The sequence below is a fragment of the Mizuhopecten yessoensis genome, unplaced genomic scaffold, assembly GCF_002113885.1.
Source record: "Mizuhopecten yessoensis strain PY_sf001 unplaced genomic scaffold, ASM211388v2 scaffold2065, whole genome shotgun sequence".
Taxonomy (NCBI): Eukaryota; Metazoa; Mollusca; class Bivalvia; order Pectinida; family Pectinidae; genus Mizuhopecten; species Mizuhopecten yessoensis.
In genome coordinates this window covers 239,001-263,761 of record NW_018404360.1, presented here as the reverse complement: position 1 = coordinate 263,761, position 24,761 = coordinate 239,001, and the positions used below count along the sequence as shown (strand labels likewise).

The 24,761-nt window shown below is 34.4% G+C and overlaps 2 protein-coding genes across 3 annotated transcripts in view; both read right to left on the bottom strand.

Moving 5' to 3' along the window:
• Positions 1 to 6: 6 nt before the first annotated feature.
• LOC110444826 lies at positions 7 to 15,361 on the bottom strand. 2 transcript variants are annotated; one of them, XM_021489192.1, is made up of 12 exons: positions 15,283 to 15,361; positions 14,152 to 14,349; positions 13,367 to 13,519; positions 12,760 to 12,902; positions 11,985 to 12,125; positions 10,906 to 11,054; positions 10,104 to 10,211; positions 9,265 to 9,406; positions 8,410 to 8,516; positions 6,725 to 6,837; positions 5,397 to 5,436; positions 7 to 3,455 (listed from the first exon to the last, which is right to left on the bottom strand). In XM_021489192.1, the coding sequence occupies exons 1-11, from the start codon at positions 15,334 to 15,336 to the stop codon at positions 5,431 to 5,433; spliced, it is 1,314 nt and encodes a 437-aa protein (XP_021344867.1). In that variant the 5' UTR covers positions 15,337 to 15,361; the 3' UTR covers positions 7 to 3,455; positions 5,397 to 5,430. The 2 variants fall into 2 exon arrangements, with proteins under 2 accessions (XP_021344867.1, XP_021344858.1); XM_021489183.1 differs by lacking the exon at positions 5,397 to 5,436.
• Positions 15,362 to 18,278: 2,917 nt separating this feature from the next.
• LOC110444814 (DCN1-like protein 1) overlaps positions 18,279 to 24,761 on the bottom strand; it is a 24,161-nt gene continuing 17,678 nt past the window's right edge. The window contains exon 7 of the mRNA XM_021489173.1: positions 18,279 to 23,645. Within this exon, the coding sequence (XP_021344848.1) occupies positions 23,566 to 23,645 (80 nt within the window). The 3' untranslated portion in view covers positions 18,279 to 23,565. The remainder of the gene's footprint in view (positions 23,646 to 24,761) is intronic.

The window sequence follows — 24,761 nt, the reverse complement described above, 5'->3', positions numbered from 1 at the left end:
TCAATAAAACCAGTCAAGTGTGACACTTTTGTTTCAATCCCAACAGAATTGTTAAAATACATCACAAATCAACTCTTTGCCAATATATGTACTTTAGAAAGTATTAAAATTTTGAATAATTATACCAATACATTTTGGACAAATCTTTTAACGAATTAACAATCTGTCTTACTGACTTTTGACAGTTACACTATAAACTTTAACTAACCCAGTCTGTACCTATAAAGCTAACAATATATAACAAAACAACAAAGATAAAATACTTTACCAATAAATATACTTTGAAAAGTTCAAAAAAAAAACAAATTCATCTAGTGGAATTTTGTACACAATGCAATTTCTAGATTAGTTGTTTACTTAAAAATGTCTTTGAGTTATATAATTTGTATCATCTTTTTCTTTAAAGGCATTCCCAAGCTTGTGAACATCTACTCTGTAACAATTAAAAACGATTTCCAAGTCACTGGCCAATGCATTTATGTTCAAATTGGTCAGTAGTTTTTTTTATAAAAAAAAAACCCCATTTAAGCCCACCCACTCTCCTTTTTTTTTGCTACAGTACCATTCTAATTTGGCCTCTATTTACATTTTGATTGGCAGCTACAGATATGAAAACAATCGTTGATTTGAACAAGTGAAATGTTCCTAGCTTGGCCACTGTACAATTGTATTATAGATATCCAGTGTGTTTAAGAACATAGCGACCAAAGTGTCGGAAAAAGATACAAGAACAAATACTTCAAAAGTTTAATGAAGATTTTGGTAGATTTGTTGACATTATAGATCTATCTTAAAAGTGCATTTTGTAAATTATGTTAGGGGTGTATATGTTATTCAACAAAGATTATCATTACAGTAACGGGCAAGCCATGTAAACAGACACATCAATCGGTATTGCAAATATATATTCTTTCTGTGGCAAATAAGATACAAAACACATTTCTAGAAAACTATTGCATGCATATATCATGTATATAAATAGAAATAAAAGATAAGGATAGCTATGTAAAAAACGATGTTCCGCGACTACCAGCCTATATGGAAGGAGATTGTCAGGTTTTCTTAAGGTTCGGTGGATTTCTTGAAACAACGATTGTTTTAGTGATTTTTTTCTCATTTTCAAAAGCAGTTGCAAAATAGTTCCGACGTATTTTTATCAAAGAATTGCATCGCCTTTTAAAAACACTAATCACTATCGAATCAAGAGCGGGATGCATAAATAATTATCATAAAACTTTCAATCACCAAACTTATCTGTTAGATCAAATAAAAAAATCAAGAATTGCATTTCTAAAAATATATATGCAAAATATTTTTTCAGATTTATTAACAAGCAATGCTTTCTTAAATAAATTGGAAATATGTTTTTTTGTTTTTTGTTAGCGTGTACCACAAAATATTCATTTGCAAGACTTAAATTTTACAAAAGCAAGATTAAAGCACAACAATAGTCAGCTTTCCACCATTCCCCTGGGAATTTCTCCAAATAAAACAAATATACACATGGACAATTCAATCTTTCACTTTCTAACTTGGAAAGTATTTCCTGATTATTGAGATCAGCATAAAAAGACGTGCTACTGTACTACAACACGTCTTGTTTCCGTAACAGGTTGTTTGAGGTATGTGTATTGTATTTTTGATATAAAAACGGGATGAATACATTGTATTGATACATTATTACTACACCGTATTAAGACACCGTGTGTACAGCTTAACAAATAGTATTACGTTTAATATACTGATATAGTCTAATGGAAAACAGTTTGCATACATCGTCTAATAAAGATTTATATTATCTTGAACTAGTTTTCCCCCATAAAACATGGACTGTTTTGGCACAAACGTCCATATACAATCACACACTGACATGTTAGATTAGGAGAATGAAGATAACGGTTGGTTTGTTGTACAGGGTTTAATGTCCTATCAACAGCAAAGGTCACTTAAGGGCGTGGAATATCTGGAGACCTGGACAACTGGAGATTTTGCTGGCACCACAGCATAACGTCGTTTTCACAAAGTTAAGTTTTAATTTCATATCCTCTGTCAAAAATAGCTTTAACTTTTATATCATTATCACTTACCTGTTTCTTAGGGAGTTGACTTATTCTTAAAGTTTAACCTACCTTGTTAAGAATGGTTTTTTTCAGAATTTTCTAGGAAATATATCCGTTATCTTTTTAATCTAAGCAACGTTCTTCAACAACTGTCTTATTGATATCAGCTCAAGATATTGCCATATTTGAATAAAACTTGAAAGAGTTTTTAAATGAAAAAAAGTTTAAACCGCACCAATATTTTCCTATGTGTAACCAGGTAAGTGCAGGTTTCAAAGGTAATAAATTTAAGCTGTGACAGGTGTTTTTTCTTTCTTTGTGAACATTTTGTTTTCTTAAACGAAATGTGACATCACAATGGCAAACAAGTCTGATATTAATATAATAAGTGAAAAAAGATTCTGCATATACAACCAATAATTGGATTAACAAACTTCAGCAGCAATATTTTCTCGTTTTATTCTTGCTGCAGATTTCCATGATTGAACCTCATTAGCTAACTACATTTCAACAGAAGGGCAGAAGCTTCTTACACAATTTTAAGATTGGCATAATGGCCGCTCAAGAACCATGACATGTTTGCCAAAGCACTAAAGCTGTTACTATCAGCTACAAAAAGTAATGCTGATTTTTGAGAAAATTACATCCACCTGGTGCTACTTAACATCTGACAGGTGGACAGAAACGTACCTGCTGACTACAGTTCAGCAGAAGGACAGAAGCTTCTTACACAATGTTAGGTTGTCATAATGGCCGCTCAAGCACCACGACATTTTTGCCAAAGCTCTTCAGCTGTTAGTTACTATAAGCTGCAAAAAGTAATGCAGAGTTCTGCGAAAATAACACCACCTGGAGTTACCTATAGCATCTGACAGGTGGACAGAAACGTACCTGCTCACTACAGTTCAACAGAGGGTAGGAGCTTCTTACAAAAGTTTAGATTGACATAATGGCTACTCAAGCATCGTGTAATTTTTACCAAAGCACTTGGCCCTGCAGGTGCAATACATGAAAACGTTTGTTGAATTTAGTCATGCAATTCAACTAGTAAGACTTCATGTCTCATACACTGGAGTTGGGATTAATAGAATAATAGCCTGTTAATTGGTAATGTTACCATAGTTACCCGGGAGTTATCAACAATGGCCACGGTTGAAAACACCCAGACCTAATCTGAGTGTTTCGATCTGGATCTTTCGCTATATATCGATGGAACATCTGTTTATGTTACCATGACATTTAGTTATCAAGGTAACCAGGTGTTGACAGGGAGATCCATATTCCCATGGCAACGTGTTATGGCGTCATTATGAAAGAAGGAACAGAAGTGAAGTCAAATGAATGGATTACAACATTATCCATCTAGCTCCATGTAGCTAATCACTTCTTCTTTTTCTGTAAAAAAAAATGGCAGATAAAGTGAAAATGTATTACAAAATGAGAGAAATATCTTGTACAATGGACCGTTCATTTAGAAAGCCAAGTGTCTTACATAGCATTTTGGTGCTCATAAAATAATGTTAGCTTCCATAGCTTGACAAAGGGACCAGTAGGTCTTCAAATGTTTAATACATACAATGTTTGTGTATAAAAGTAAAAATCATTTTGCAGTTTGCATATTTCCGAACTGATGAATCTTATGGAAGATATGCAATCATCTTGTGTCATTTCAAGTGAACACGATGTTGGTTCAGTTGTAGATTAATCATCACGATTCAAATGTAACATACATCAAATGGTGACAGATATTACGAAAACATTTTAATATCTACAACAAATAGTGTCATGATACGAAATATAATCCATCCCTTCAACAACCTTATAAACAAACATGTCGGCCATTAACTTTCATTATGGAAGACACTTTCTCGTGATGGTTTGGAGTTTTTCTGAAATGCTTGTTATTGTAGCTATATTTTGAAAAAGTACTGCTAATATGAACAAACTGAAAATAATATTAGATACATTTTAAAAAGTACATGTATTTCCAATATAAACATAGGGAAACTAACTTTAACATGGGACTGAATGCACTCAAATTGATCGTTTGTAATGTTGCTTTGAAATTTAATGCATTTCTATTCTCTATGGTCCACTTTGTAACAAGAAACAAGGCTATGATCAATGACAATCTCTGTTCAACAGAGACCCATTAGTAGTGCACAGTTTATATTGTGCGTTTCAAGTATCAGCAGCAGACATATTTTAAGTTTTTGGCAAATTCATGATACAAATATGTATATGTGATATACATTTATTTTATCATATGAGTATATACATTTTCCCCAAACAAGTAAAGCTTTATAAAATAAAATCCAGTCAAGCTTCATAATATGTAAGTAGCTAGTTTGTGTAACTAAAAGCACGGCAAACAAATGTTAAAGATGATTCAGCTTGTATTATAATGTGCAGCAAATAAATCACCACTCATTAAACATGATAATTCAGCTAAATTAACTCATTAGAAATTAACAAAACAGCTTTATGTGGTACTGTATAGTTGCCATATTTGGTGGGGTATGTTTTGCAAAGTTTGTGGTGAAAGGTTTAGTTCAGGATTCAATTCTGTAGAGTAAAAGATTTCATTCTTTGATTATCTTTCTTCTAATTTTGTATTTATTCAACTTATTCACCCCTGCAATTTAATAATGAGCTATTCCAACATATAATAACACATGTGATCTCTGGACTGCATCAACAACACGAGAATTCCCACACCACTATATACATGTAATTTAACAAGTCAAAATTCCAAAATTTTCACTCTCAAAAAAATCCAATTTCACAGTATCCAGATAATAAAGATACAGATTACACTTCTACCTCAAAAATGAAGTACTTAAAAGGTATTAGTCGTAGTAAATTTTCATCACACAACATACTTAAATTGTACACGTTAGACCACTTGTAATACTGACTTTACTGGCAAGAAAAGCAGGAAATTTAGTTTTTGATTTTAAATGTGAAATTCTAGTTCTGCAAAATATTTATAAACTATAAATATGCCTGTATTCATGGCTTTCACGAGACCCCAGGGTATGATTTTGAATCACCAAAAATAGATTTAGCTCTTTGGTTTGAAAGTACATGTTTTCACCTTCAAAATCTCTAGGAAATTGTTATTTGAATTCTGAAATTTCTGGATGCCATTGGTCAACTTCTAAAAGCCCCGATTTATAAACTTGAAATACAACACACCAGCTAAAACATGTGTACAGGTTCACACTGTAAGCTTAATCATTTAATTTCAAACTGACTTGTTAGCATTATGTGGTACACACCATACACAGTTATCAATATTAATTCATTACAAATGGCCACCACAGTCAAACACACCTTACTACAATGTCACGTAGGTGTCACCCTGATCTCATTTCTAAGTGAAGTAATATAAAAAGACATATTTTCACTAAGTACAGTACAAACCCTGACCTCACCAAGAGGTAAAAATGAAAAATAAAACAAATTTAATAAAATACCTTCAACCCCATATCTTACCAACAGTATTTTCCATCTAAAATCATCATTATGAACTATTTATGTCAGAGAATACTGTAAAATTTTTGCTCAGTCAAATATCCCCCTTCATGGTCACCAGTAAAATCCATATGCGCCCAATGTAAATTTTACCATTCACATGTAATTAGTATTAAGGGTATTTGTATACTAACATTCTTTGCCCTCACTGCGGCGAGCGAATAAGGTGAAATTTTAACTGTGGCAAAAATTTCCCCGCAATACAGTATCTTTGATTGATAACAGATTAGATTGTTTTGCCAGGTAAATTATATAGAACAATAAGGAACAGTGTATTTTGTGACCTTCATTCTCACTAGACAAATCCCATTTACAGTAGAATCAGACTTGGAAACTACTGTATGTACAATTTATGTCTCAACCTTCATAAAAAATCCAAAATTGGTCAGTGGTTAATTTAGGCCAACAGTCTCCCAATATCAGTGATAGATATTAATATTGACACATGTCAACGCCATCACTTATTAAGGTTAGTGTCCCATCAAAGAAAGCACTCTTCAAAAGTCAGTTATAATATTAGTCTTTCAATGTTGAGTGTCAGTGGTCAGTCAAGGTCATCATTTCCAAAGGTCAGTTGTCCATCAAAGTCATCACTTCCTAAGGTCAATGGTCCATCAAGGTCATCACTTCCTAAGGTCAGTGGTCCATCAAAGTCATCACTTCCTAAGGTCAATAGTCCATCAAAGTCATCACTTCCTAAGGTCAATGGTCCATCAAGGTCATCACTTCCTAAGGTCAATGGTCCATCAAAGTCATCACTTCCTAAGGTCAGAGGTCCATCAAGGTCATCAGTTCCGACGGTCAGTGGTCCATCAAGGTCATTAGTTACTACGGTCAGTGGTCCCTCAACAATATTCTCTCAAGGTTACTTGTTTATCAAAATTGACAGTCTCAATGGGCCGCCAAGGACATCACTTCCCAACAAAAAATAATAAAAAAAAATGCAATTTCTAATACATTTCTTGTGTTTTCTTAAGGCAAGTATAATAATATGATGTAAATCTTGTAAAAGTCAGTTGAATGATTTATTTGCAATCTCATATATATATAATATAGTTATTATATAGTTGTATACACTGTAGAAGAATCTTGTTCATATATGCCTGTACTTTGACAATAAATCTTACCTTTTTTCCCTTTTTCTTCTTTTTCTTGAGACCAGCTCCAAGTTTACATATATTTTTGAATGTGTCAGCTTGAAGTTTGTGTGTTGTTTTTAACTTTACACCTCCCATTTTTTCTACAAAAAATTATTACATTTATAGTCATAGATTTGCCATGTAATTGCAGAAGTTTAAATACATTTTTCAGAAGCCAGTTTCTTACGAATAAAAAGCACACCAGGGCAATCTTCTTTTAATGCATTCCAGTCGACTTAACCTGTTGGACCAGAGATGTTTATTAATGAACTAGTAATGGACCTTTTGGTCTTATGCTGTTTTATGGTCAGCTTTGGAAAAGACTATCAAGGCTTGTATAAACATTTAAAAGGTCTACCAGATTTCACTCCTGAAAAATGTTACATCTAAAAGAAGATGAACCTGGTCATTCTGCATATATACGAAAATGGCTGCAATATAATAGACTTTAACATATACAGCCCATATTTCCAAATATTAGCTTCATCTAGCCAATCCTTTCAACAAGGGGACATTTCTTTATTTTCAAGAATTTAATTTATGTAATCCTATAATTTGTCTAGTATACAAGACAACCGGGAAAGGAGTCTCTAAAATCTTGCATACTGAAAAAAAATATTGTATACTTTACAGCATGTAACAGAGTAAACTTTATAATTCCGAGCATGTGTTCATATCTGATCAAATAAGCATGATCATCTACTGAACACAGGATAACATTTTCCTTTTTCATGCCACAGTCCTCCATGTTTGTTGAAATCAAACTTTCAAGTCTATTTAATATGATATGCCAAGCTAAATTGTGAACATTTTGTTATGAAGAAGCAACTAAGCCATTGGGGATGAAATAAACAACTACCCTGGTATTAGTTGAGAATTGACAAACTGGTACTTGCCAACTCTCCCTATTTAGGAGGGAGACTCCTGACTTTGGACTTTTAAATTTAGTATTTTCAACCAGTGAGTTTGCTAATCTATTTCTATATTCTAAAATCTAATGATTTTAAATTATAGGAATTGTCATTTTAAAGGGGTTTTTTGGCTCTAGGGGGTGAAAACATACATTTTATTAATGTTTAAATTTTGAGCATACAGAATCTTCCCAATGGAAATTTCAAAAAGTTGACAAGTATGCAAGCTATATCCTGTTGGACAATCCAGTCATTGTAAGATCCAGCCATTGTAAGATCCAGTCATTGTAAGATCCAGCCATTGTAGGATCCAGTCATTGTAAGATCCAGTCATTGTAAGATGCAGTCATTGTAAGATCCAGTCATTGTAAGATCCAGTTATTGTAAGATCCAGTCATTGTAAGATCCAGTCATTGTAATCCAGTCATTGTAAGATCCAGTCATTGTAAGATGCAGTCATTGTAAGATCCAGCCATTGTAAGATCCAGTCATTGTAAGATACAGCCATTGTAAGATCCAGTCATTGTAAGATCCAGTCGTTGTAAGATCCAGCCATTGTAAGATCCAGTCATTGTAAGACCCAGTCATTGTAAGATCCAGTCATTGTAAGATCCAGTTATTGTAAGATCCAGTCATTGTAAGATCCAGTCATTGTAATCCAGTCATTGTAAGATCCAGCCATTGTAAGATCCCGCCATTGTAAGATCCAGTCATTGTAAGATCCAGCCATTGTAAGATCCAGGAAGTAGCTAGTACTCTTACCTTCCTTCCGATGTTCCAGTGCCTCCACGATTTCCCGGGCTGACAGGTCCCCAATGAGGTTATCCTCTAAGTCCAACTCCTCAAATGACTCGGAACCCATGATCAGCCTGGGAATGTGAATAATTTTAAAACATCAGACCTGAGGAACTAAAAAGGCTCTGATTGTCGTGAACAAATTTTAAAATGAGAATTTTGAGGAATATCTGAAAATTAACAAATATTTTTTTGTGTTTCTTGTTTTTAGATGATCTTTTTTGAATACCTATCCATAGATACATAGTTTTAGTTTTGAATTAAATATATATTATAAACTTGATTTATTTTACAATAATTATCAAACAAGTTATTTCAACTTATGTTAATCACTCTTGTTGGCCCGGATGTTAGCATACAGGGGTCTTAACATGGGAGGAAACTGGAGCGCCCAGAGAAAACCCACATGGTTGGGCGGGTGACCCCATACCTTTTACAGGCTGCCTTGATGAAAGGAAAGTGTGCTATCCAATGCGCCACCTGACCACCCCAATAGTTTTGAATTTAATCCTTTCTGAGAATAAACTACAGGAAAGATTTGCATGTGCATTTTTTACCTCTTCTTTTCTTTCCAATTAAATGTTGTTTAAAACCCTGTATTATGTCAAATTTTATTGCTTTGTATTTTCATTTAATGGGAGAATGATCCAGTACACTTAACTTTATTTGATTTCCTATATTCCGTCACTAACTGTATATATTAAAACAAGTTAACAAATATTTTTTCCTGCTTTGGAGACATTGGTAAGGGATTGTTCACCAGATCTTTTTAACAAAACATTTTAAAATGACTTTCTTATTAGTTACATCACAAAAACCTACTTTTTTAAAACTCTAACAAATATTATGGGTGCAAACTCCTTGCCAAAGGCAACATTGTCAATGCCGTTGTCAGCCAAGTGAAGCTTGCGTAACCAGGGACCAACAGGGGGTGGTCCCTCCTCCTTCTTTTTCTTCTTTTTACCTTCAAACACAGAAGAGTTATAAATTGAAGTAGATATACATCTCTATATTTACTGATATGGCATGAATCTAAATTGTAAAAATACACATTCACTAAAATATCCTCTTTTCTGGAGAACTATAAAACTGAACAGCATTGTATAAAATCTTGTTTTATCAGGATTTCACCTTGACCTTGGACTACGAGATCTGTAAAATATTTAATGCTAACTGACGCTAGTTTTACTGGCCGTTCCATTCTTTTAAAAGACTGTCATTTTTCATGAGAACAACTTTTATTTTATTTCATGTCACATACTGAACCTTAACAAAAAAAATGCATGTGTTTCCTCTTTCAGATGAAAATAATAGGATATGAAGGTAAGAGAAAAAAATTGTTTTGCATAATATTTTCACACAGATTAATTATGCAGTCAAAATTTCAAACTTTGACAGTGATTGTCCTAATTACCCAAAAAGATTGGGCAAGGCATGAAAAACATGGGAAAGAAACAGCAATGATTTTATTTGGACTTACATTCAACTACATTACCTGGTATGTAAAATCTCAAAATATCAGGTCAAATCAAGGTTCCACTGAATTTTCACCATAGGGAGAGACACTGAGATGTACACGCATACCTAGACAGATAGACAGATGGGTGCACATTGGCTTAAAGATAAACATTCAAGTTAATTTGTTTTCATTAGTTCCTTACCTTTCTTCTTCTTTTTCTTTTTCTCGTCTCCTCCTAAATCTTCCTTCTCTGATCCTGAGGCCATGCCGCCGGACAAAGCTGAATGGACTCGATGTCGACCTTCTCTCTCTTAAAAACAAAAAGAGGAACATTTTTATTATATCATATTCATTTTTCACTGTATTCATGCCTGAGTCAGACCTTTAAACCACAAATATAGACTTGCTGTAAGTTAATACTATAAACCAGATGTTAAACATATTCATTTTTGTGGGGGCCGCTGTGGCCAAGTGGTTAAGGCATCTGACATTCTGCTACCACTAGCCCTCCACCACTGGGTCCCGGGTTCGAGGCCTACATTGGGCAGCAGTCAGGTACTGGCTGTAGGTCGGTAGTTATTCTCAGGGAACTCCGGCTTTCCTCCACCATCTAAACCTGACACATCCTTAAATGACCATATCTGTTAATAAGACGTTAAACACAAACAAAACAAATCGTTGTGGGATATTTTGGTATGATAAAGCTAAAGCTATTTGGTGACGTCAGAGTGTTCTATAAATATCTCACATGAGCCCTGGATGTTTATTTCATTGGTAGGAACACCCATCCATTTTTCTTCTTTTGATACACCTATAAACGAAGATTTTCACCCGCTGAATTTTTAATGGATTAAGAAAATGATGGTTTGGTGATCCATATTGGATAATGTCACCTTATAGGCTTGCACTACATGTATTTAAATATACAACTTTTCTGTCTGTAACCAACTAAGACAAAAACTTGTTAAGTTGGTTACTAAGACAAGGTCTATTTTTAGACTGACCTTGCTCAGCTTTCAGCGCCTCCTCCTCTGCTTTCAGACGAGCTTTCTCCGCCTTCTGGAATGCCTCGAAGTTCGCCTGTTCGGCACACAACTTAATGATATCAATAGCACCTTCACACTCCAAGTTGTTCCCATCCAGAAACAGATCTCTGTGGATAACATTTCAATTCAATATTTAGCTGTGATGACCTTAAAAAGCTTGTAATTGTTCATTCACAGAGTAGAGAAGATCCTCTAAAACAGCTGATACTAAGGAGGCACTTATAACTGATATTGTATGTATTATGTTTGTATTTGTCGTCGAAAGAAATGCCTTCTTGTCCACTCTCCCACCATGCCCTTTAGTGTATACCATTTAATTAAAATCTAAAAGCCATTATACACTGGAAATTCCTTTATTTATTTAAGGGTATATGCTACATTAAATATTTTACCAATTATTTGAGTTAGAGTTATATCCCTTTAAAGTGCAAAACTAATATTTCAGAGATATTTTAATGCTGTTAATTCATCAATCCATGTTGCATACTTTTCATTTGTCATCAAGTCCTGAACAAACTCCTAATAATCATTTATAAGATATATTCTTAGGGTCAGTTATTGGAACTCTTCTGTAAAAGATCCATCCCTAGTAGTAAGTATCCTTAAATCATTCTTGTGTAACAGGAAGAGTAGTGTGCTTCCACTCGGGATTGAACCCGCGATCCCAAACTTCCTAGTCAGACGGTCTACCACTGAACTAAAAGGGAAATTCCCCCTAGCGTGAAGCTAGAAGGCGACCGTAATCCTATGTACAATTAACATCTGCCACACTTGAATACCAAATATTTCACACAACTTACACAGAAATTGACTTTCTAAAGGAATCTTATTTCATTATTGTAATTATTTGGAAAATGAATTGTCAAAACTTGACTGAACTTCAGAACAAAGAAAGTACCATCATCATGGTATAACAAAAATCACTTTGCGAAAATAAGTTTCTTGTCGATCTATAGAACAGACCTAAGTGCTAGGTGTCTGTTCTGTCGGAGGACACAGAAACACCAATTTTCTGTAATGTCCCATTAGATACTTACCTGACAGCCGTCCGTGACACAATATTGCCTAGGTATTTTCCACTCTCCGGTCCAAGGTCACAGAAACACATACTGATGGATAAAACAGTGACATTGCCCTCCATGCCTTTACTTAGGTTTCTGCATCCCTCGTCTCCAAATCTAAATGCAAAACAGTAAAAGGTAGATTGCAGGGATAGGGAAAAATCGAATAAAGGCCATCTTGGAAAACATAATTTTCCATAAGCAATAATATGACAACAAAATCTCTAATCAGATTTAGCTGTGAACTTTTACTTAGTTTAATAACAATAAACACATGTCTTACTGTACTTGCTTTTCAAGACAATATGTTACTACATTAAATATTCAACCGACTATGAAAAACATTTGACATCAAGTACGAAATTGTAGGTAGCAGCAAATCCTAGTGCTGGATGTCAATATCTACTGTGTAAATGACAATATCTACTGTGTGACTGTCAATATCTACTGTGTAAATATTAATATTAATATCTACTGAGTATGTCATTATCTACTAAGTATATATGTCATTATCTACTGAGTATATATGTCATTATCTACTGAGTGACAATATCTACTGTATAAATGACAATATCTACAGTGTGACTGTCAATATCTACTGTGTAAATATTAATATTAGTATCTACTGAGTATGTCGTTATCTACTGAGTGACAATATATACTGTGTAAATGACAATATCTACTGTGTGGATGTCAATATCTACTGTGTGAAAGGGAGGTGGTCGGTGGTGGGCAGTACATGTATACTTACTCATTGTAGTCGAGGGATATGGTGGTCAGCGTATCACAGGCCCTGAATGACCGAGCAAACCTCATGACAGAGTAGGGCTCCATTAGACAGTCCATACACTCGACAAGTCGCAGGGGATAGCATTGCTTCTCCAGGAGTAGGCCCTGTAAATTCACCAGGAGATTACAACAACACACTTCTTCATACTTCTACGACAAACTTCCATGACAAACTAAGAGGTTACAACATTAACAGTGAAAACTTTTGATACAACATACAACAGCATATCTGATTGGATAATATTGATCTAATGACGTAAAACTAAAATGCTATGCTTCCCCTTCACCATAAATAATATCTCCAATCACATTTTAATCTTGCATGCCCGAATTCTGAGTGGCTAAAGTAAATGACAACAATGGTGAGCAGGCATCTTTACTGTTGGTCATTCCATTTGTTGCTTTGCGGAAGGGAAACAAGATCCTTTGTTTCCCCTCGATCAATCATGTTTCAATCAGGATTTGCATTAGCCAAACATTATTATCATGTTTCCCTGCCACAAGGTCAATGAACATATAATATGATCCTAATCTACCATACCTAATCTACCATAATTAAAGTGACTTACCAATGTAGCTGTGTTTTCGTGGGACATGGGATAGTTCCATATACGGAGGTCCCTGATGTGTATGTACCGTTCCTGTCGGATAGCTGCCAGCAGGGGTTCCAACAAAACCGGCATGTCACCCTCCTTCTCAACAACTGACGACTCAATGATAAACTGTTAACAAATCATGATTATATGACTTTAGTGTCAATTCCCTCCATAGAGACCATGCTATGCTATATTGATTCATTATCTGACTAAGGAAATAAGAAATTTGTATTCATAAGCATGCTTCGAATGTAAAAGAAATTCCCTGCTCTGACTTAGTAAAGAGTCAAAGAGATTTTCACAGAGCTTGTACCTGGACATAAGAATTAACTATATTTGATACACCATACTAAACTGTATTTGGTAAACCAAACTAAATTAAGTTTTCTCATTTTCCAATCAGCACTTTCAGTTGACCAATCCCGTTTAGCAATTTCAGAAGTCAAATAACTTTTTCTCTGAAATCTGAGGAGTCTAAACATGTCAAATAGACATATCCTTTCAAACCCAAGAATCGAAGCTCATTTTAAGAATTCAAAAAAACACTAGCTCTCAAGGGTCTTACTGAAAGCCAATTGAAGTCATTTTTTTAAGCAGAAAATTAAAAACAACAATTTTCGTCTGTTTAAAATTTTCATACTATGGGGAATTATCTTCATTAAAGCCAGCAAAAGTTAAAGCGCTGAAAAATTTCTCACCTGCAGGATGAAATATGGGTCAAGTAAGTCAGAAGGTACAATTCATATATTTATATGTACCTTATCAAGGACTGTTCCATTCTCCAGACAGCCTTTCAGTGCATTCCTAATCCATGGACTTGGTTGAGATTCTGTCAAGGCACAATTCCGTTCATAACCTTTCAGAAGCTTCTGAATAATAGCATCTGCTCCTGCAACTGTCTTTGTTTTCTTTTTCCCTTTCTTTCCACCCTTCTTTTTCCCCCCCTTTTTTGGCATCTAAAATGTGAATTTACAAAAATGTGAACTCAACTTTAAGGATTTCACCAAAAGGATCAATTTATTAGTGATACCGTAATACTTACTGGTAACTCCATCATCAACCAATCAATTAACAAAATCCAGATGAATAACATCATTACAAGCCACAGGCTTTCCATTGATGTCTTACCTATGAAATACCTATGAGATAAGTATGGTTAGCCTTAATAGCAAGCCAACCCCCTCACTCCTACAACCATTTTATACACCCAAATATGTTTTCCTCTCATCTTGGCACATATGGAAACCAACAGCCTTTATTAAATATCTTAATCTGCCACTGTACTGACTATCAAGTCAAAAATAGCACAAATTTAACAACTATCATACTGAGTTTTTCATGTTATTAACAGGTTATAATTGTATACATAGGGATATAACACATCTCACATGGATTGCCTTTTTATGTTTATAAGAAGAAAAAACAGCAGGTCCCTGTATTATATCCTTTGTGAGTTTTTGTAGATGAGACACCAACACATACATTTTAATGAACAAATAAAGCGATCTACGTCCCTGTGGAGTAGTGGACAAGGTGGGGGTCGCTGATTCAAACTCCGGTAGAAGAACATTACTCTCTTTTTCTGTTATACTAATAACACAAAAAACTGACCCATTAGATTGCAACATAATTTCATGTTATATAAGTCAACACAATGGAACAAGTTTGTATCCCGACAAGAAATAAATTAATTGATTTCTCACGAGTGACCTTATTATCTGATTATGACGGTGTGACGTTGCCCACAATCTGCTTGAATATATACTTCATCGGTAAATCGCAGAAGAACGGAAGGACGTTTTATGCAAACCTACAGAGCTAGAGTCATTTTACCGATTCTAAGATGTCACATAATATTACGGTAAACGTAAATAAAGATACTTCCTTACTTTCTTTCGGTTTGTTTGGCTGTTGTCAGCCACACGATTTCTTGATTTCAACATCGAAAGAGTCGATTCAAGGGAAGTAACTCCATTTTGTGGTAGCCTGTGGTATCATGTCATAAATTTAGTTTTTTTAGTGACGCTGCACACTATTTATCAATGTTACGGGGTGGGGTTGGGGTCGCTTTAAACAATTCAATACAGTTCATGCACTGTAAAAATGAGTTTTCAATGATATCTTTTTTTTAAATTATCACATTTTCCCACTTTATTTTTTTTTTCTACAAAAGAAATTTACCTGTTTCGTTTCTTTTCCTGTCTGTATATTTCACATTTAAACAAGTCACATTTGATGATTCTAATTTGGTACCGCATAGTAATTCATTTTTTGTTTAGTTCAATTCAGAATGACAGTTTTGCTTAGTTTATTTTCTGGTAAAATTTCGACCAGATGATCCTCTACACAGGACTCTAATAAGTTTTCAAAACAAACAAAATATGTTAGATCTTTGATTATAAATCAGCACCTGACCAATCAAGTGTTATTGAATCTGTTTTTATATGTTTTGATATATATAGGATCTTAAATGAGTGTTCATATCATATGAGATTTTATGAAACGAGTCTTATAGGAGTTTTTGTGATGAGTTTCATAGATTAGTCCTGCCTCATTTTAAGGAAATCTAAACGCGTTTCCATTAAAAGACATGATTCATTATCTGTTCTATAACATCAACATTTGCACGTCTGAAGCTCAATGTATTGTTCTCCGTTCAAGTGTTGATGTATTTTACTCAAATGTCTGTCATTGCGTGAATTATAGTCATTGGGAGGTTTTTTCCACATGCCATCATCATAAGTTCTTTATGTGAACAAATATTTTCTAAAAGCATATAGACTTCGATAGTAAAGTTTGTAAATCATTTCATTCTGTGCTAATAGCCTTGAATCCTCTTGATAAACGTTATGGGTTCGTGAGTTTGAACATTCCTTAATCGTAAATAAGTCTGTGAGCATTTTTTCAGAAATGAGCTCACCCTCCATCATTACGATAATCCTCTATATATACGCTAATGTTGGTATCCTAATTTCTGCAAACGTTCCCTATAAGACAAAGTTTGAAAATCCTGGTAATTGTTTTGCTGTTTGATGTTGAATATAATAATAATATTTTCAATTGCTAAGATAACATTTTCTTTATTCTAAATAATCACTTTATGAATTATATCTAACTAGTTATGTATATAATGGTCTTAAACCTCATACCTTTTGATGTCCATGTATTCCATTGTTCTCCGAAATCCTCTCTATTTGGTTAACTAACCTTTTCGTTTAATCTATGGTGATTTTAATATTCTTTTCTGAGTCAGCAATGGTGGCAATAGTTACTCCAAGGTGTGGTTGAATCTATTGTTTTGTTTCCCGAGCACACCACTTTACATTTGTCTGGGTAGAAGTGAAATAGTAAGATTTCTGACAATCTTTAATTTGTATCGTAGTGAATATTTTTTGGCACAGCCATCTTTATCAATATCATGCTATAAAACTACACAATCTTATTCATTGTTTATTGGTCTGAAAGGCCTTGTCATCATCGAAAAGGTATATCATTATCACAAAAAGAAGTGGTTCTAGCACTGATCCTTGTGGTGTACCGCACATAGCTTGATTCCATTGAGGCTGGTTTTTCATTCACCATGACCCTTTGTTTCCTACCAAGTCAAGAAAGGGTTTTTTTCCAAGAAGGAAATTGCCCATCAATACTAATTCTCAAGTGTATGACTAGTTGGAGATAGGGAACTTTAACAAAAGCTTTCATAAACTTAGAGTTGATGACATCCACAGAGTACCTGTTTCATAATCTAGCATTTCTTTTGATTTTGGACAATCTTATAACTGAAAGGTGTTTTGCTTATTATGGTAGGTTGATTTTCTCTAGGTGTTGGAGATTTGTTTTTCCATCGATTCTGCCAATATTTTTGAAAATCGTCTCGGTTTGCTTTTAAACATCCTTCTTGCATTCTTAGAAACAATCTTGCCAGTATATATCAAGTTTCCGAAGGTTTCTGATAACTACCTGTCTCGGATGCAGTAAAGACTTTGTGGGGTTCTATCCCAGGAAGCCATCAGCCAAATATGAAGATTCTATACCTTTTAGTTCTTCAGAAGGAGTTGTTTGACATATTTGACTGCTGTGACCTTGAAAGTAGGTCAAAGTCTTTTTCAATCTCAAATTTTGTCGGGCTTTATCCCAGGAGGCCACCAGCCAAATAAAAAGAGTATATACCTTTCAGTTCTTCAGAAGTCGTTTTAAGAGTTTGACACATTTGACCCCTGTGACCTTGTAAGTAGGTCAATGTCATTTTCCTTCTCAAACTGTGTAAGCTCTATCCCAAAAAGCTACCAGCCAAATCTTATGAATCCATTCCTTTTGGTTCTTCAGAACAAATCCTTTGAAATGTTATTGACCTCTGTGACCTTAAAAGAAGGTTGAGATCATTTTCATTCTCAAACTTTGTCGGATTCTATCCCAGGAAGCCATCAGACAAATATATAGATTCTATACCTTTTAGTTCTTCAGAAGAAGTTGTTTGACATATTTGACTGCTGTGACCTTGAAAGTAGGTCAAGATCATTTTCATTCTCAAACTTAATTGAGCTCTATCCAAGGAAGCCACCAGCCAAATTTGAAGATTCTATACCTTTCAGTTCTTCTTCAGAAGTCGTTTGAAGTGCTTGACACATTTGACCCCTGTGACCTTGAAAGTAGGTCAAGGTCATTTTCGTTCTCAAAGTTTGTCGGGCTCCTACCAACAAAGCTTTCACTCAAATATCATGGCTCTATGCCTGTTCGTTTTTCAGAAGATGTTGTTTAAAGGAAAAGACGAAGGACGCTGCACCATGACATAAGCTCACTTGCCCTTCGGGTAGGTGAGCTAAAAACCTGACCACTAAATTTGGTAATACACAAAATATTTGAAACAGTGAAAACAAGCACAAAGTTTGAGTTTTCATGTATAAAGAAGTTTATTTTGTAATGACTGGTATACACAAAATATTTCAATGCAGCGTCATATTAAAATCGTCATATATATTTTTGCAAAATAACCTGATATATCTAGAGATATTCTGGTAACCACCCCATACCCAAACTGCTTTTCAAGTCATCTGAGCTTTCTTCAACCTATTTGCTTTAATTACTTGAAAATCACCAATGTAAAATGTTTAGCCAGAAAAACTCCAGTGTCCTACAAGAGAAAAACTACTTTATCTCTAAAGATAATCACAAAGCAATCAAAGAATTTTCAAAATCTAAAATCATGATCAGTTTTTTTTTGACTACCTGTTAGCTCTTAAAAAAAATTAAAACACTACAAGTACAAGGTATAGGGGAACGATCCAACACCATTTACCATCATGCAAATATTTTGAATTCATAGGTTTAATGAAAAAATCAACACTTTTCAACCTATGAATATTTGATATTTGGACATATTTCATGATTTTTGTATCAGAATTATTTGGTAGTTAGTATATAAAACAATGGGATCAATTTAGGCATATTATTATATACAGCAGGTAAACAGTAGATTTATTTTCAACATAACAGTTAACATAAACTTAGTTTTGAGTTTTTCTGTTGTAATTTGAATTCCTTTTTATGTGTCAAATACTCCACCATGCCAAAACATTCAGTCCAATCCTTCACTGTTCTTATACATCAATGTCTACGATCTGAAAACACCGCATAAGAGGTCACGAACTGGTGACTTTTTAATCAAAACCACCACACTTACTCAGCACACAACTACCCTGTTAACAGTGGCATAACTCATAAACATATGTTTAACTTGTTTGCCCCTGAAATTTCATAATGAACTAATACAACCTTTGAATTGGAAGAGTTCAAATGTATCTTGAGGGGTGAACAAGTTAAAAACACTTAGAGCGAAGCTATGATTGGCTGTTATTAATATTTCAATTGTGATGTCACAACTTCAAGGTGTCCCAGACTCCCAGGGGTGTAACTAGCCCTTGTTAGGAGAGGATTGATTTCGGAGCGGGTCAAGGGCAGGGCCTCGTTAAGAGGACAAGGGGATAAAACAAGCAGTTTTTTTGGTGGATAAACCTGCATACCAGCGTATAGGCAGCTAAGCCCCTGACTTCCAATATATTGTGGCATCACAAAAGTCTTGGAGTCAAATTATTGATAGATTAAATTTCAAAGTCAGTCTGAGAATTGTTTTAAAAACAAGGAATATGGATTGATCCCTGGTTCTACGTTTAAATAGCCAAATAATTGTAACAAATGTATTTTATGTGTAAATATATTTCCTTAAAATTTCCTTTGTAGCTGTGTAGTAACTGGTATGTGACCGTACAGACCAACAAGGCTAAAACAATCCATTTCAAACCAGGAGTGCATAACCTCACATTTCAATTTTTCTTCAGATCAAATTGCAGACGAAGACTGCATATGATCAGGTAAATTTGATTTATCACACATCAATTTCCATTTCCAATTTCACCCCACTTCATTTTGCTTTTTTTTTTTAAGTAAAAGAGCAGATTTTTTTTTCAATTCTTATTTAAAATCATTTCATTAGGAGATTCATCTTGGAAAAACACTTACACATAAAGTCTTAAAAATCACACTTGAAAAAACATCCTTAATCTACAACTAGTGAAAAACAGGACATACATTTTGACAAGTGCATTTTATAGTACCGGTAGTTGTTAATACAAGTTTATCTGCAAATTCACTTTGAATGATAATTTTAACAGTTTCCCTGGAATGGCTCAGTAATTATAACAAATTTAGATTAGAATCAAATTGTGACAATCGAAATTAAACAGGTAACTCTTCAATGCCTAGCATCACGACGTGGGTATGACTTATGACCAGTAGAAAACTGGTGGAACTTTCCACCTTAAGTGGCAAAGACTGTTGGAAGATTAAAAATTGAAGTTAGCAGAAACCAATAAACCCCCAAGATCTTTGTAATAAATTAAATTGTGGATTAGAATATAATCATAATATTTGCTCTGTGAACAATTCGAGTATCAAGGAAACTATGATTTTTGTGATTTTATGAAAAGTTTCCTGCAAGAATTTCCTTAGGAAATACTCATGTGTTTTTTTGGTTAACACTAAAGTGCATCCCTATACATCTTTCATGGATAACATAGAAATCAAACTTTTGAAAAAAATATCAAACTCAACACACTGTAATACAACAAGATTTGTTAGAAGCCTAGATCTCTCCATCCTCCATACTTAAGGTGTTACGTTCACTCACGTTGTCTGCACCCCTCGAATATGTCATGACAAAATTGAAGGCTCAGTCTGTGCCACCTTGTTGATGAGACAAGAAGACTGTTTGATCCTTTGATGTACATCAAAAGAAGTCAATGGCAAGCAAAACAGTAAAATTGACCGGCTTTGAAGTCGGGTATCACTCCTCTGTGATCTTCCAAGGACAGGTGTCAGCATTGCGATTGGTCAGGTGTTTTTTTACCCGAGACCAATCAAATAGCTGGCTGCATGCCTTCAATTTTGCTATGACATATACCAGGGGTGCAGAGAGCGTAAGCGAGTGTAACTCCCGCAGTAACCTGGATGAGAACTCTCCTGGATTTGAGGTACTATTTAGTGTATCACTGTATGTGTTCAAAGTCACTGGGACATTTCATACATTGGAAACAGGCCATTTCTTTATGCAAGAGTATTGGCTTACTTTGCACTGAGCTTGAAATACATATCTGCCCATGGAATATATTTTACCACATATATTGATGAGGATAACATATATATATCAAATGTTCGTTTAATAACATAAATACCACAGTACCATCACTTTCTATAAGGATTCTGTGGGGGAAAAAAATCCACACATTTAAGTATTCACATTTACTTTCCATAATAATGGTAATTCATTTCTATATAAATATACTGTTACACTTAAATGCATAAAAAACCCAAGATCTACTGCACAGTTTCTGATAAATATAATTTGCGGATGATTATGAGACTTGGTGTGAATTCTTACACTTTTCACAAAAAAAGATGCATGATTAACAAAAAAATCATAATCAAATTAATTTATCTTAAGTAATTCTATCCAACAAACTAAGGAATTCAATGTCATCATTGCTATTTTAAGCCTAAATCTGGTAAATATCACCTTATGAAGCCTAGATCCGGTTAAATGTCATCTTATGAGGCCTAGATCTGGTAAAATATCACCTTATGAGGCCTAGTCTGGTAAAATTTCACCTTATGAGGCCTAGATCTGGTAAAATGTCACCTTATGAGGCTTAGATCTGATAAAATATCACCTTATGAGGCCTAGATCTGGTAAAATATCACCTTGATCTGGTAAAATATCACCTTACAAGCCTAGATCTGGTATGTCACCTTATGAGGCCTAGGTCTTGAAAATATCACCTTACAAGGCCTATATCTTGTAAATATCATCTTACAAGGCTAGATCTGAAAATTGTCACCTTATGAGGCCTATATCTGGTAAATGTCACCTTATGAGGCCTAGATCTTGTAAATGTCACCTTACGAGGCCTAGATCTGGTAAATGTCACCTTATGAGGCCTAGATCTTGTAAATGGCACTTTACAAGGCCTAGATCTGGTAAATTTCACCTTTCAAGGCCTAGATCTGGTATATGTCACCTATCTGGTAAATATCACCTTACGAGGCCTAGATCTGTTAAATGTCACCTTACGAGGTCTAGATCTGGTATATGTTGCCTATCTGGTAAATATCACCTTACGAGGCCTAGATCTGGTAAATATCACCTTACGAGTTAGGAACATGCCTACAAAATGAATATAACTTCTCTAATATCTCAATGTCTGCCCACTCTAAATACTGTAATGTTTTCTTTAAGTTTTGATATATAGCAGTGACAGTTCTCAACAATAAGGGTAGCCCGATAGTCTGAGGCTAGTGAAATCTCCAGCTGGACTAGTGGTTCTAAAAACTGCTAGCCCAACTGGGTTGTCTAAAATCGATAATACTTATCATGTTGAGTAATACTGGGTTAGTGGGATTTGCACATGGACTAGTACGCTGGGAAACTACTAGTCCGACTGACTAACAGTTTTCAAAATTAATTTCTAGTGATAAAGTCAAAATCAACCAACTTAACAAAGAGGTTATACAGGAATGACAGTCAATTCTTCTTATACTGCCACATTTATTTCAGATTTTTTTTGGCATTATATAGAGGGCCAGTATTTTATATTTCTATGAGTGCATACACAAGTGAAAATATGAAAACAAATTCAACCAACAATTGGTTTTGTTTAATTTTGTTTAATGTCCTATTAACAGCTAAGGTCATTTAAGGTCGAGTGGAATATAACTATTCACTACATTTATTTTTCCATGAGTAGATAATCCGCCACAGCCGTTAAATACTGAGACAATGAATTGTGTATAGTAATGTTGAAATAAAAAAATTTCATGATGTCAGTGATGTCACAATTGAAATTTTTTGTTCATTTTGTTGAAAATAACAAAATGTAATTTGTCACTTTATATCACTGGTAAAAATGTGAGAAAAAGGTCTTTGGTGAAACTTTGAGGAAGTTGTACAAAGAAATTAAGCAAGCCGCAAATGTTGGCAGTAAGCAAGGTGAAAAAGCCTTATACTGCGGTTTTATTGTATTCTTACAGTGGCACTTTAATAGCGCAAACAGACCTGGGACACCAAATTAAATTTAGAATATTAGCCCTTTCACCCCTGTGTAACTTTAGTAGACTCATCCATGCATTGATCTGGATGAGTTCATCAGGGTCTACAGTGGTGAAAGGGTTAGATGCAGATTTGAACCCATTTGTCTTGATAATTTTAAGTTTTAAGTTTAGAAGTTATACGGTAAGTGCGGAAGATTAAGACAAGGATACCTAGAACTAGAGCTTAACAATGTGGTGATGACATTGGAATTAGATGCAGATATATATCATTTTCAAAAAAAAAAAAAAAAAAAAAAAGTTACCAGTCGTTAAGATAGATTACATGTATCTCAGTAACAAACAGCAACAATAACAAAATTTCCCCATCTAGTTATAGACAAAACAAAAATGTGTTTCGCCCCCCTCGTGGATAAACTTTGACAACAGAAATACATTGCATTGGCCTAACATCTTTTGTTGTTAGTTGAAAGGTCACCCTCTCGTACTCTTCCACTGCTGTTTCTCTGTTGTCTACATGTTCATACAGAATGTAAAAATTAAATAGTTCACACGTTAAAAGTTGGTATTCACTATCATACTGTTGTACTGCGGGGTCCCTGAATCAAAGGTTTTGCATATTCTACGAACTCGTCGATGAGGACTGGCCATGCTCCTGAAAAAACAAGTTTCAGATAAAATGAAATAGTTTACAATTAACATGTCACGTTTTTAAGCATACTAGACACATAAGTTAAAATCAGATTTACAAAAAAGAACAGCACCTGAAATGAGTTTCCTTAAGTATGTATACTACCTTACATATAATTTGATTTATAAGAGTTGTTTCCCCTAAAATGTTTTAATTTGTATGATTAGAAAATTTGGGGAAATTAATGACAGGTATTAACGCAAAAATTTTGGGTGCCTTTCAAATGTGTGATCAATTAATTTTACAGTGTATACAAGACACAGATTTCTTCATGTAGAACTCTTGTGTGAAGAAGAAGCATGTCCCAGTGAGGTAGAATACATCCTTAACCTTTATAGTACAGAATATCATGGAACAATGACTCACCAATGCATCAGTGTATCACATTTTCTTCAGTACACAATACGATTCATGATGAAAACATTTGCACCAATATCACCTTATTTATATCCATTAAGTAATAAAAACAACAGTATTGGGGTTAGAAAGGACAATACAATGTATTTCTGACAGTACCGGGTACATCCTCCAGTTCTATGCTTAATAACAGTGACCTTCACCTTGACACTAGGAATTTTTTAAACCCCTAAAGCACACCTACATATAACAGTGTATCAATATGGGAAATTTCATAAATTTTATTGACATCTGGATTATGAGATAATCTCTGGAAATGAAAATGTAAACAGATTGGTGGACTGACTCCATAGCTACAGTAGAACAACTAATTAGGAAATACAATGGCACTTTGCTTAAGGATCCCCATACCACAGCCAGAAACTGTAAATAAGTATATGAAACAGTTTTGTATGGCATGACTATATCGAAATAGAACACCATGCCTTGTGTGACTTCTACGAGAAATAATGAAGATGAAATAAATAAAATATAAATAACAACAGTGTTCTGAGTGTAAAAATGTATTGGGGCTAGACCAGGATTCAAATATAAATAACAACAGTATTCAGAGTGTAAAAATGTATTGGGGCTAGACCAGGATTTAAATATAAATAACAACAGTGTTCTGAGTGTAAAAATGTATTGGGGCTAGACCAGGATTCAAATATAAATAACAACAGT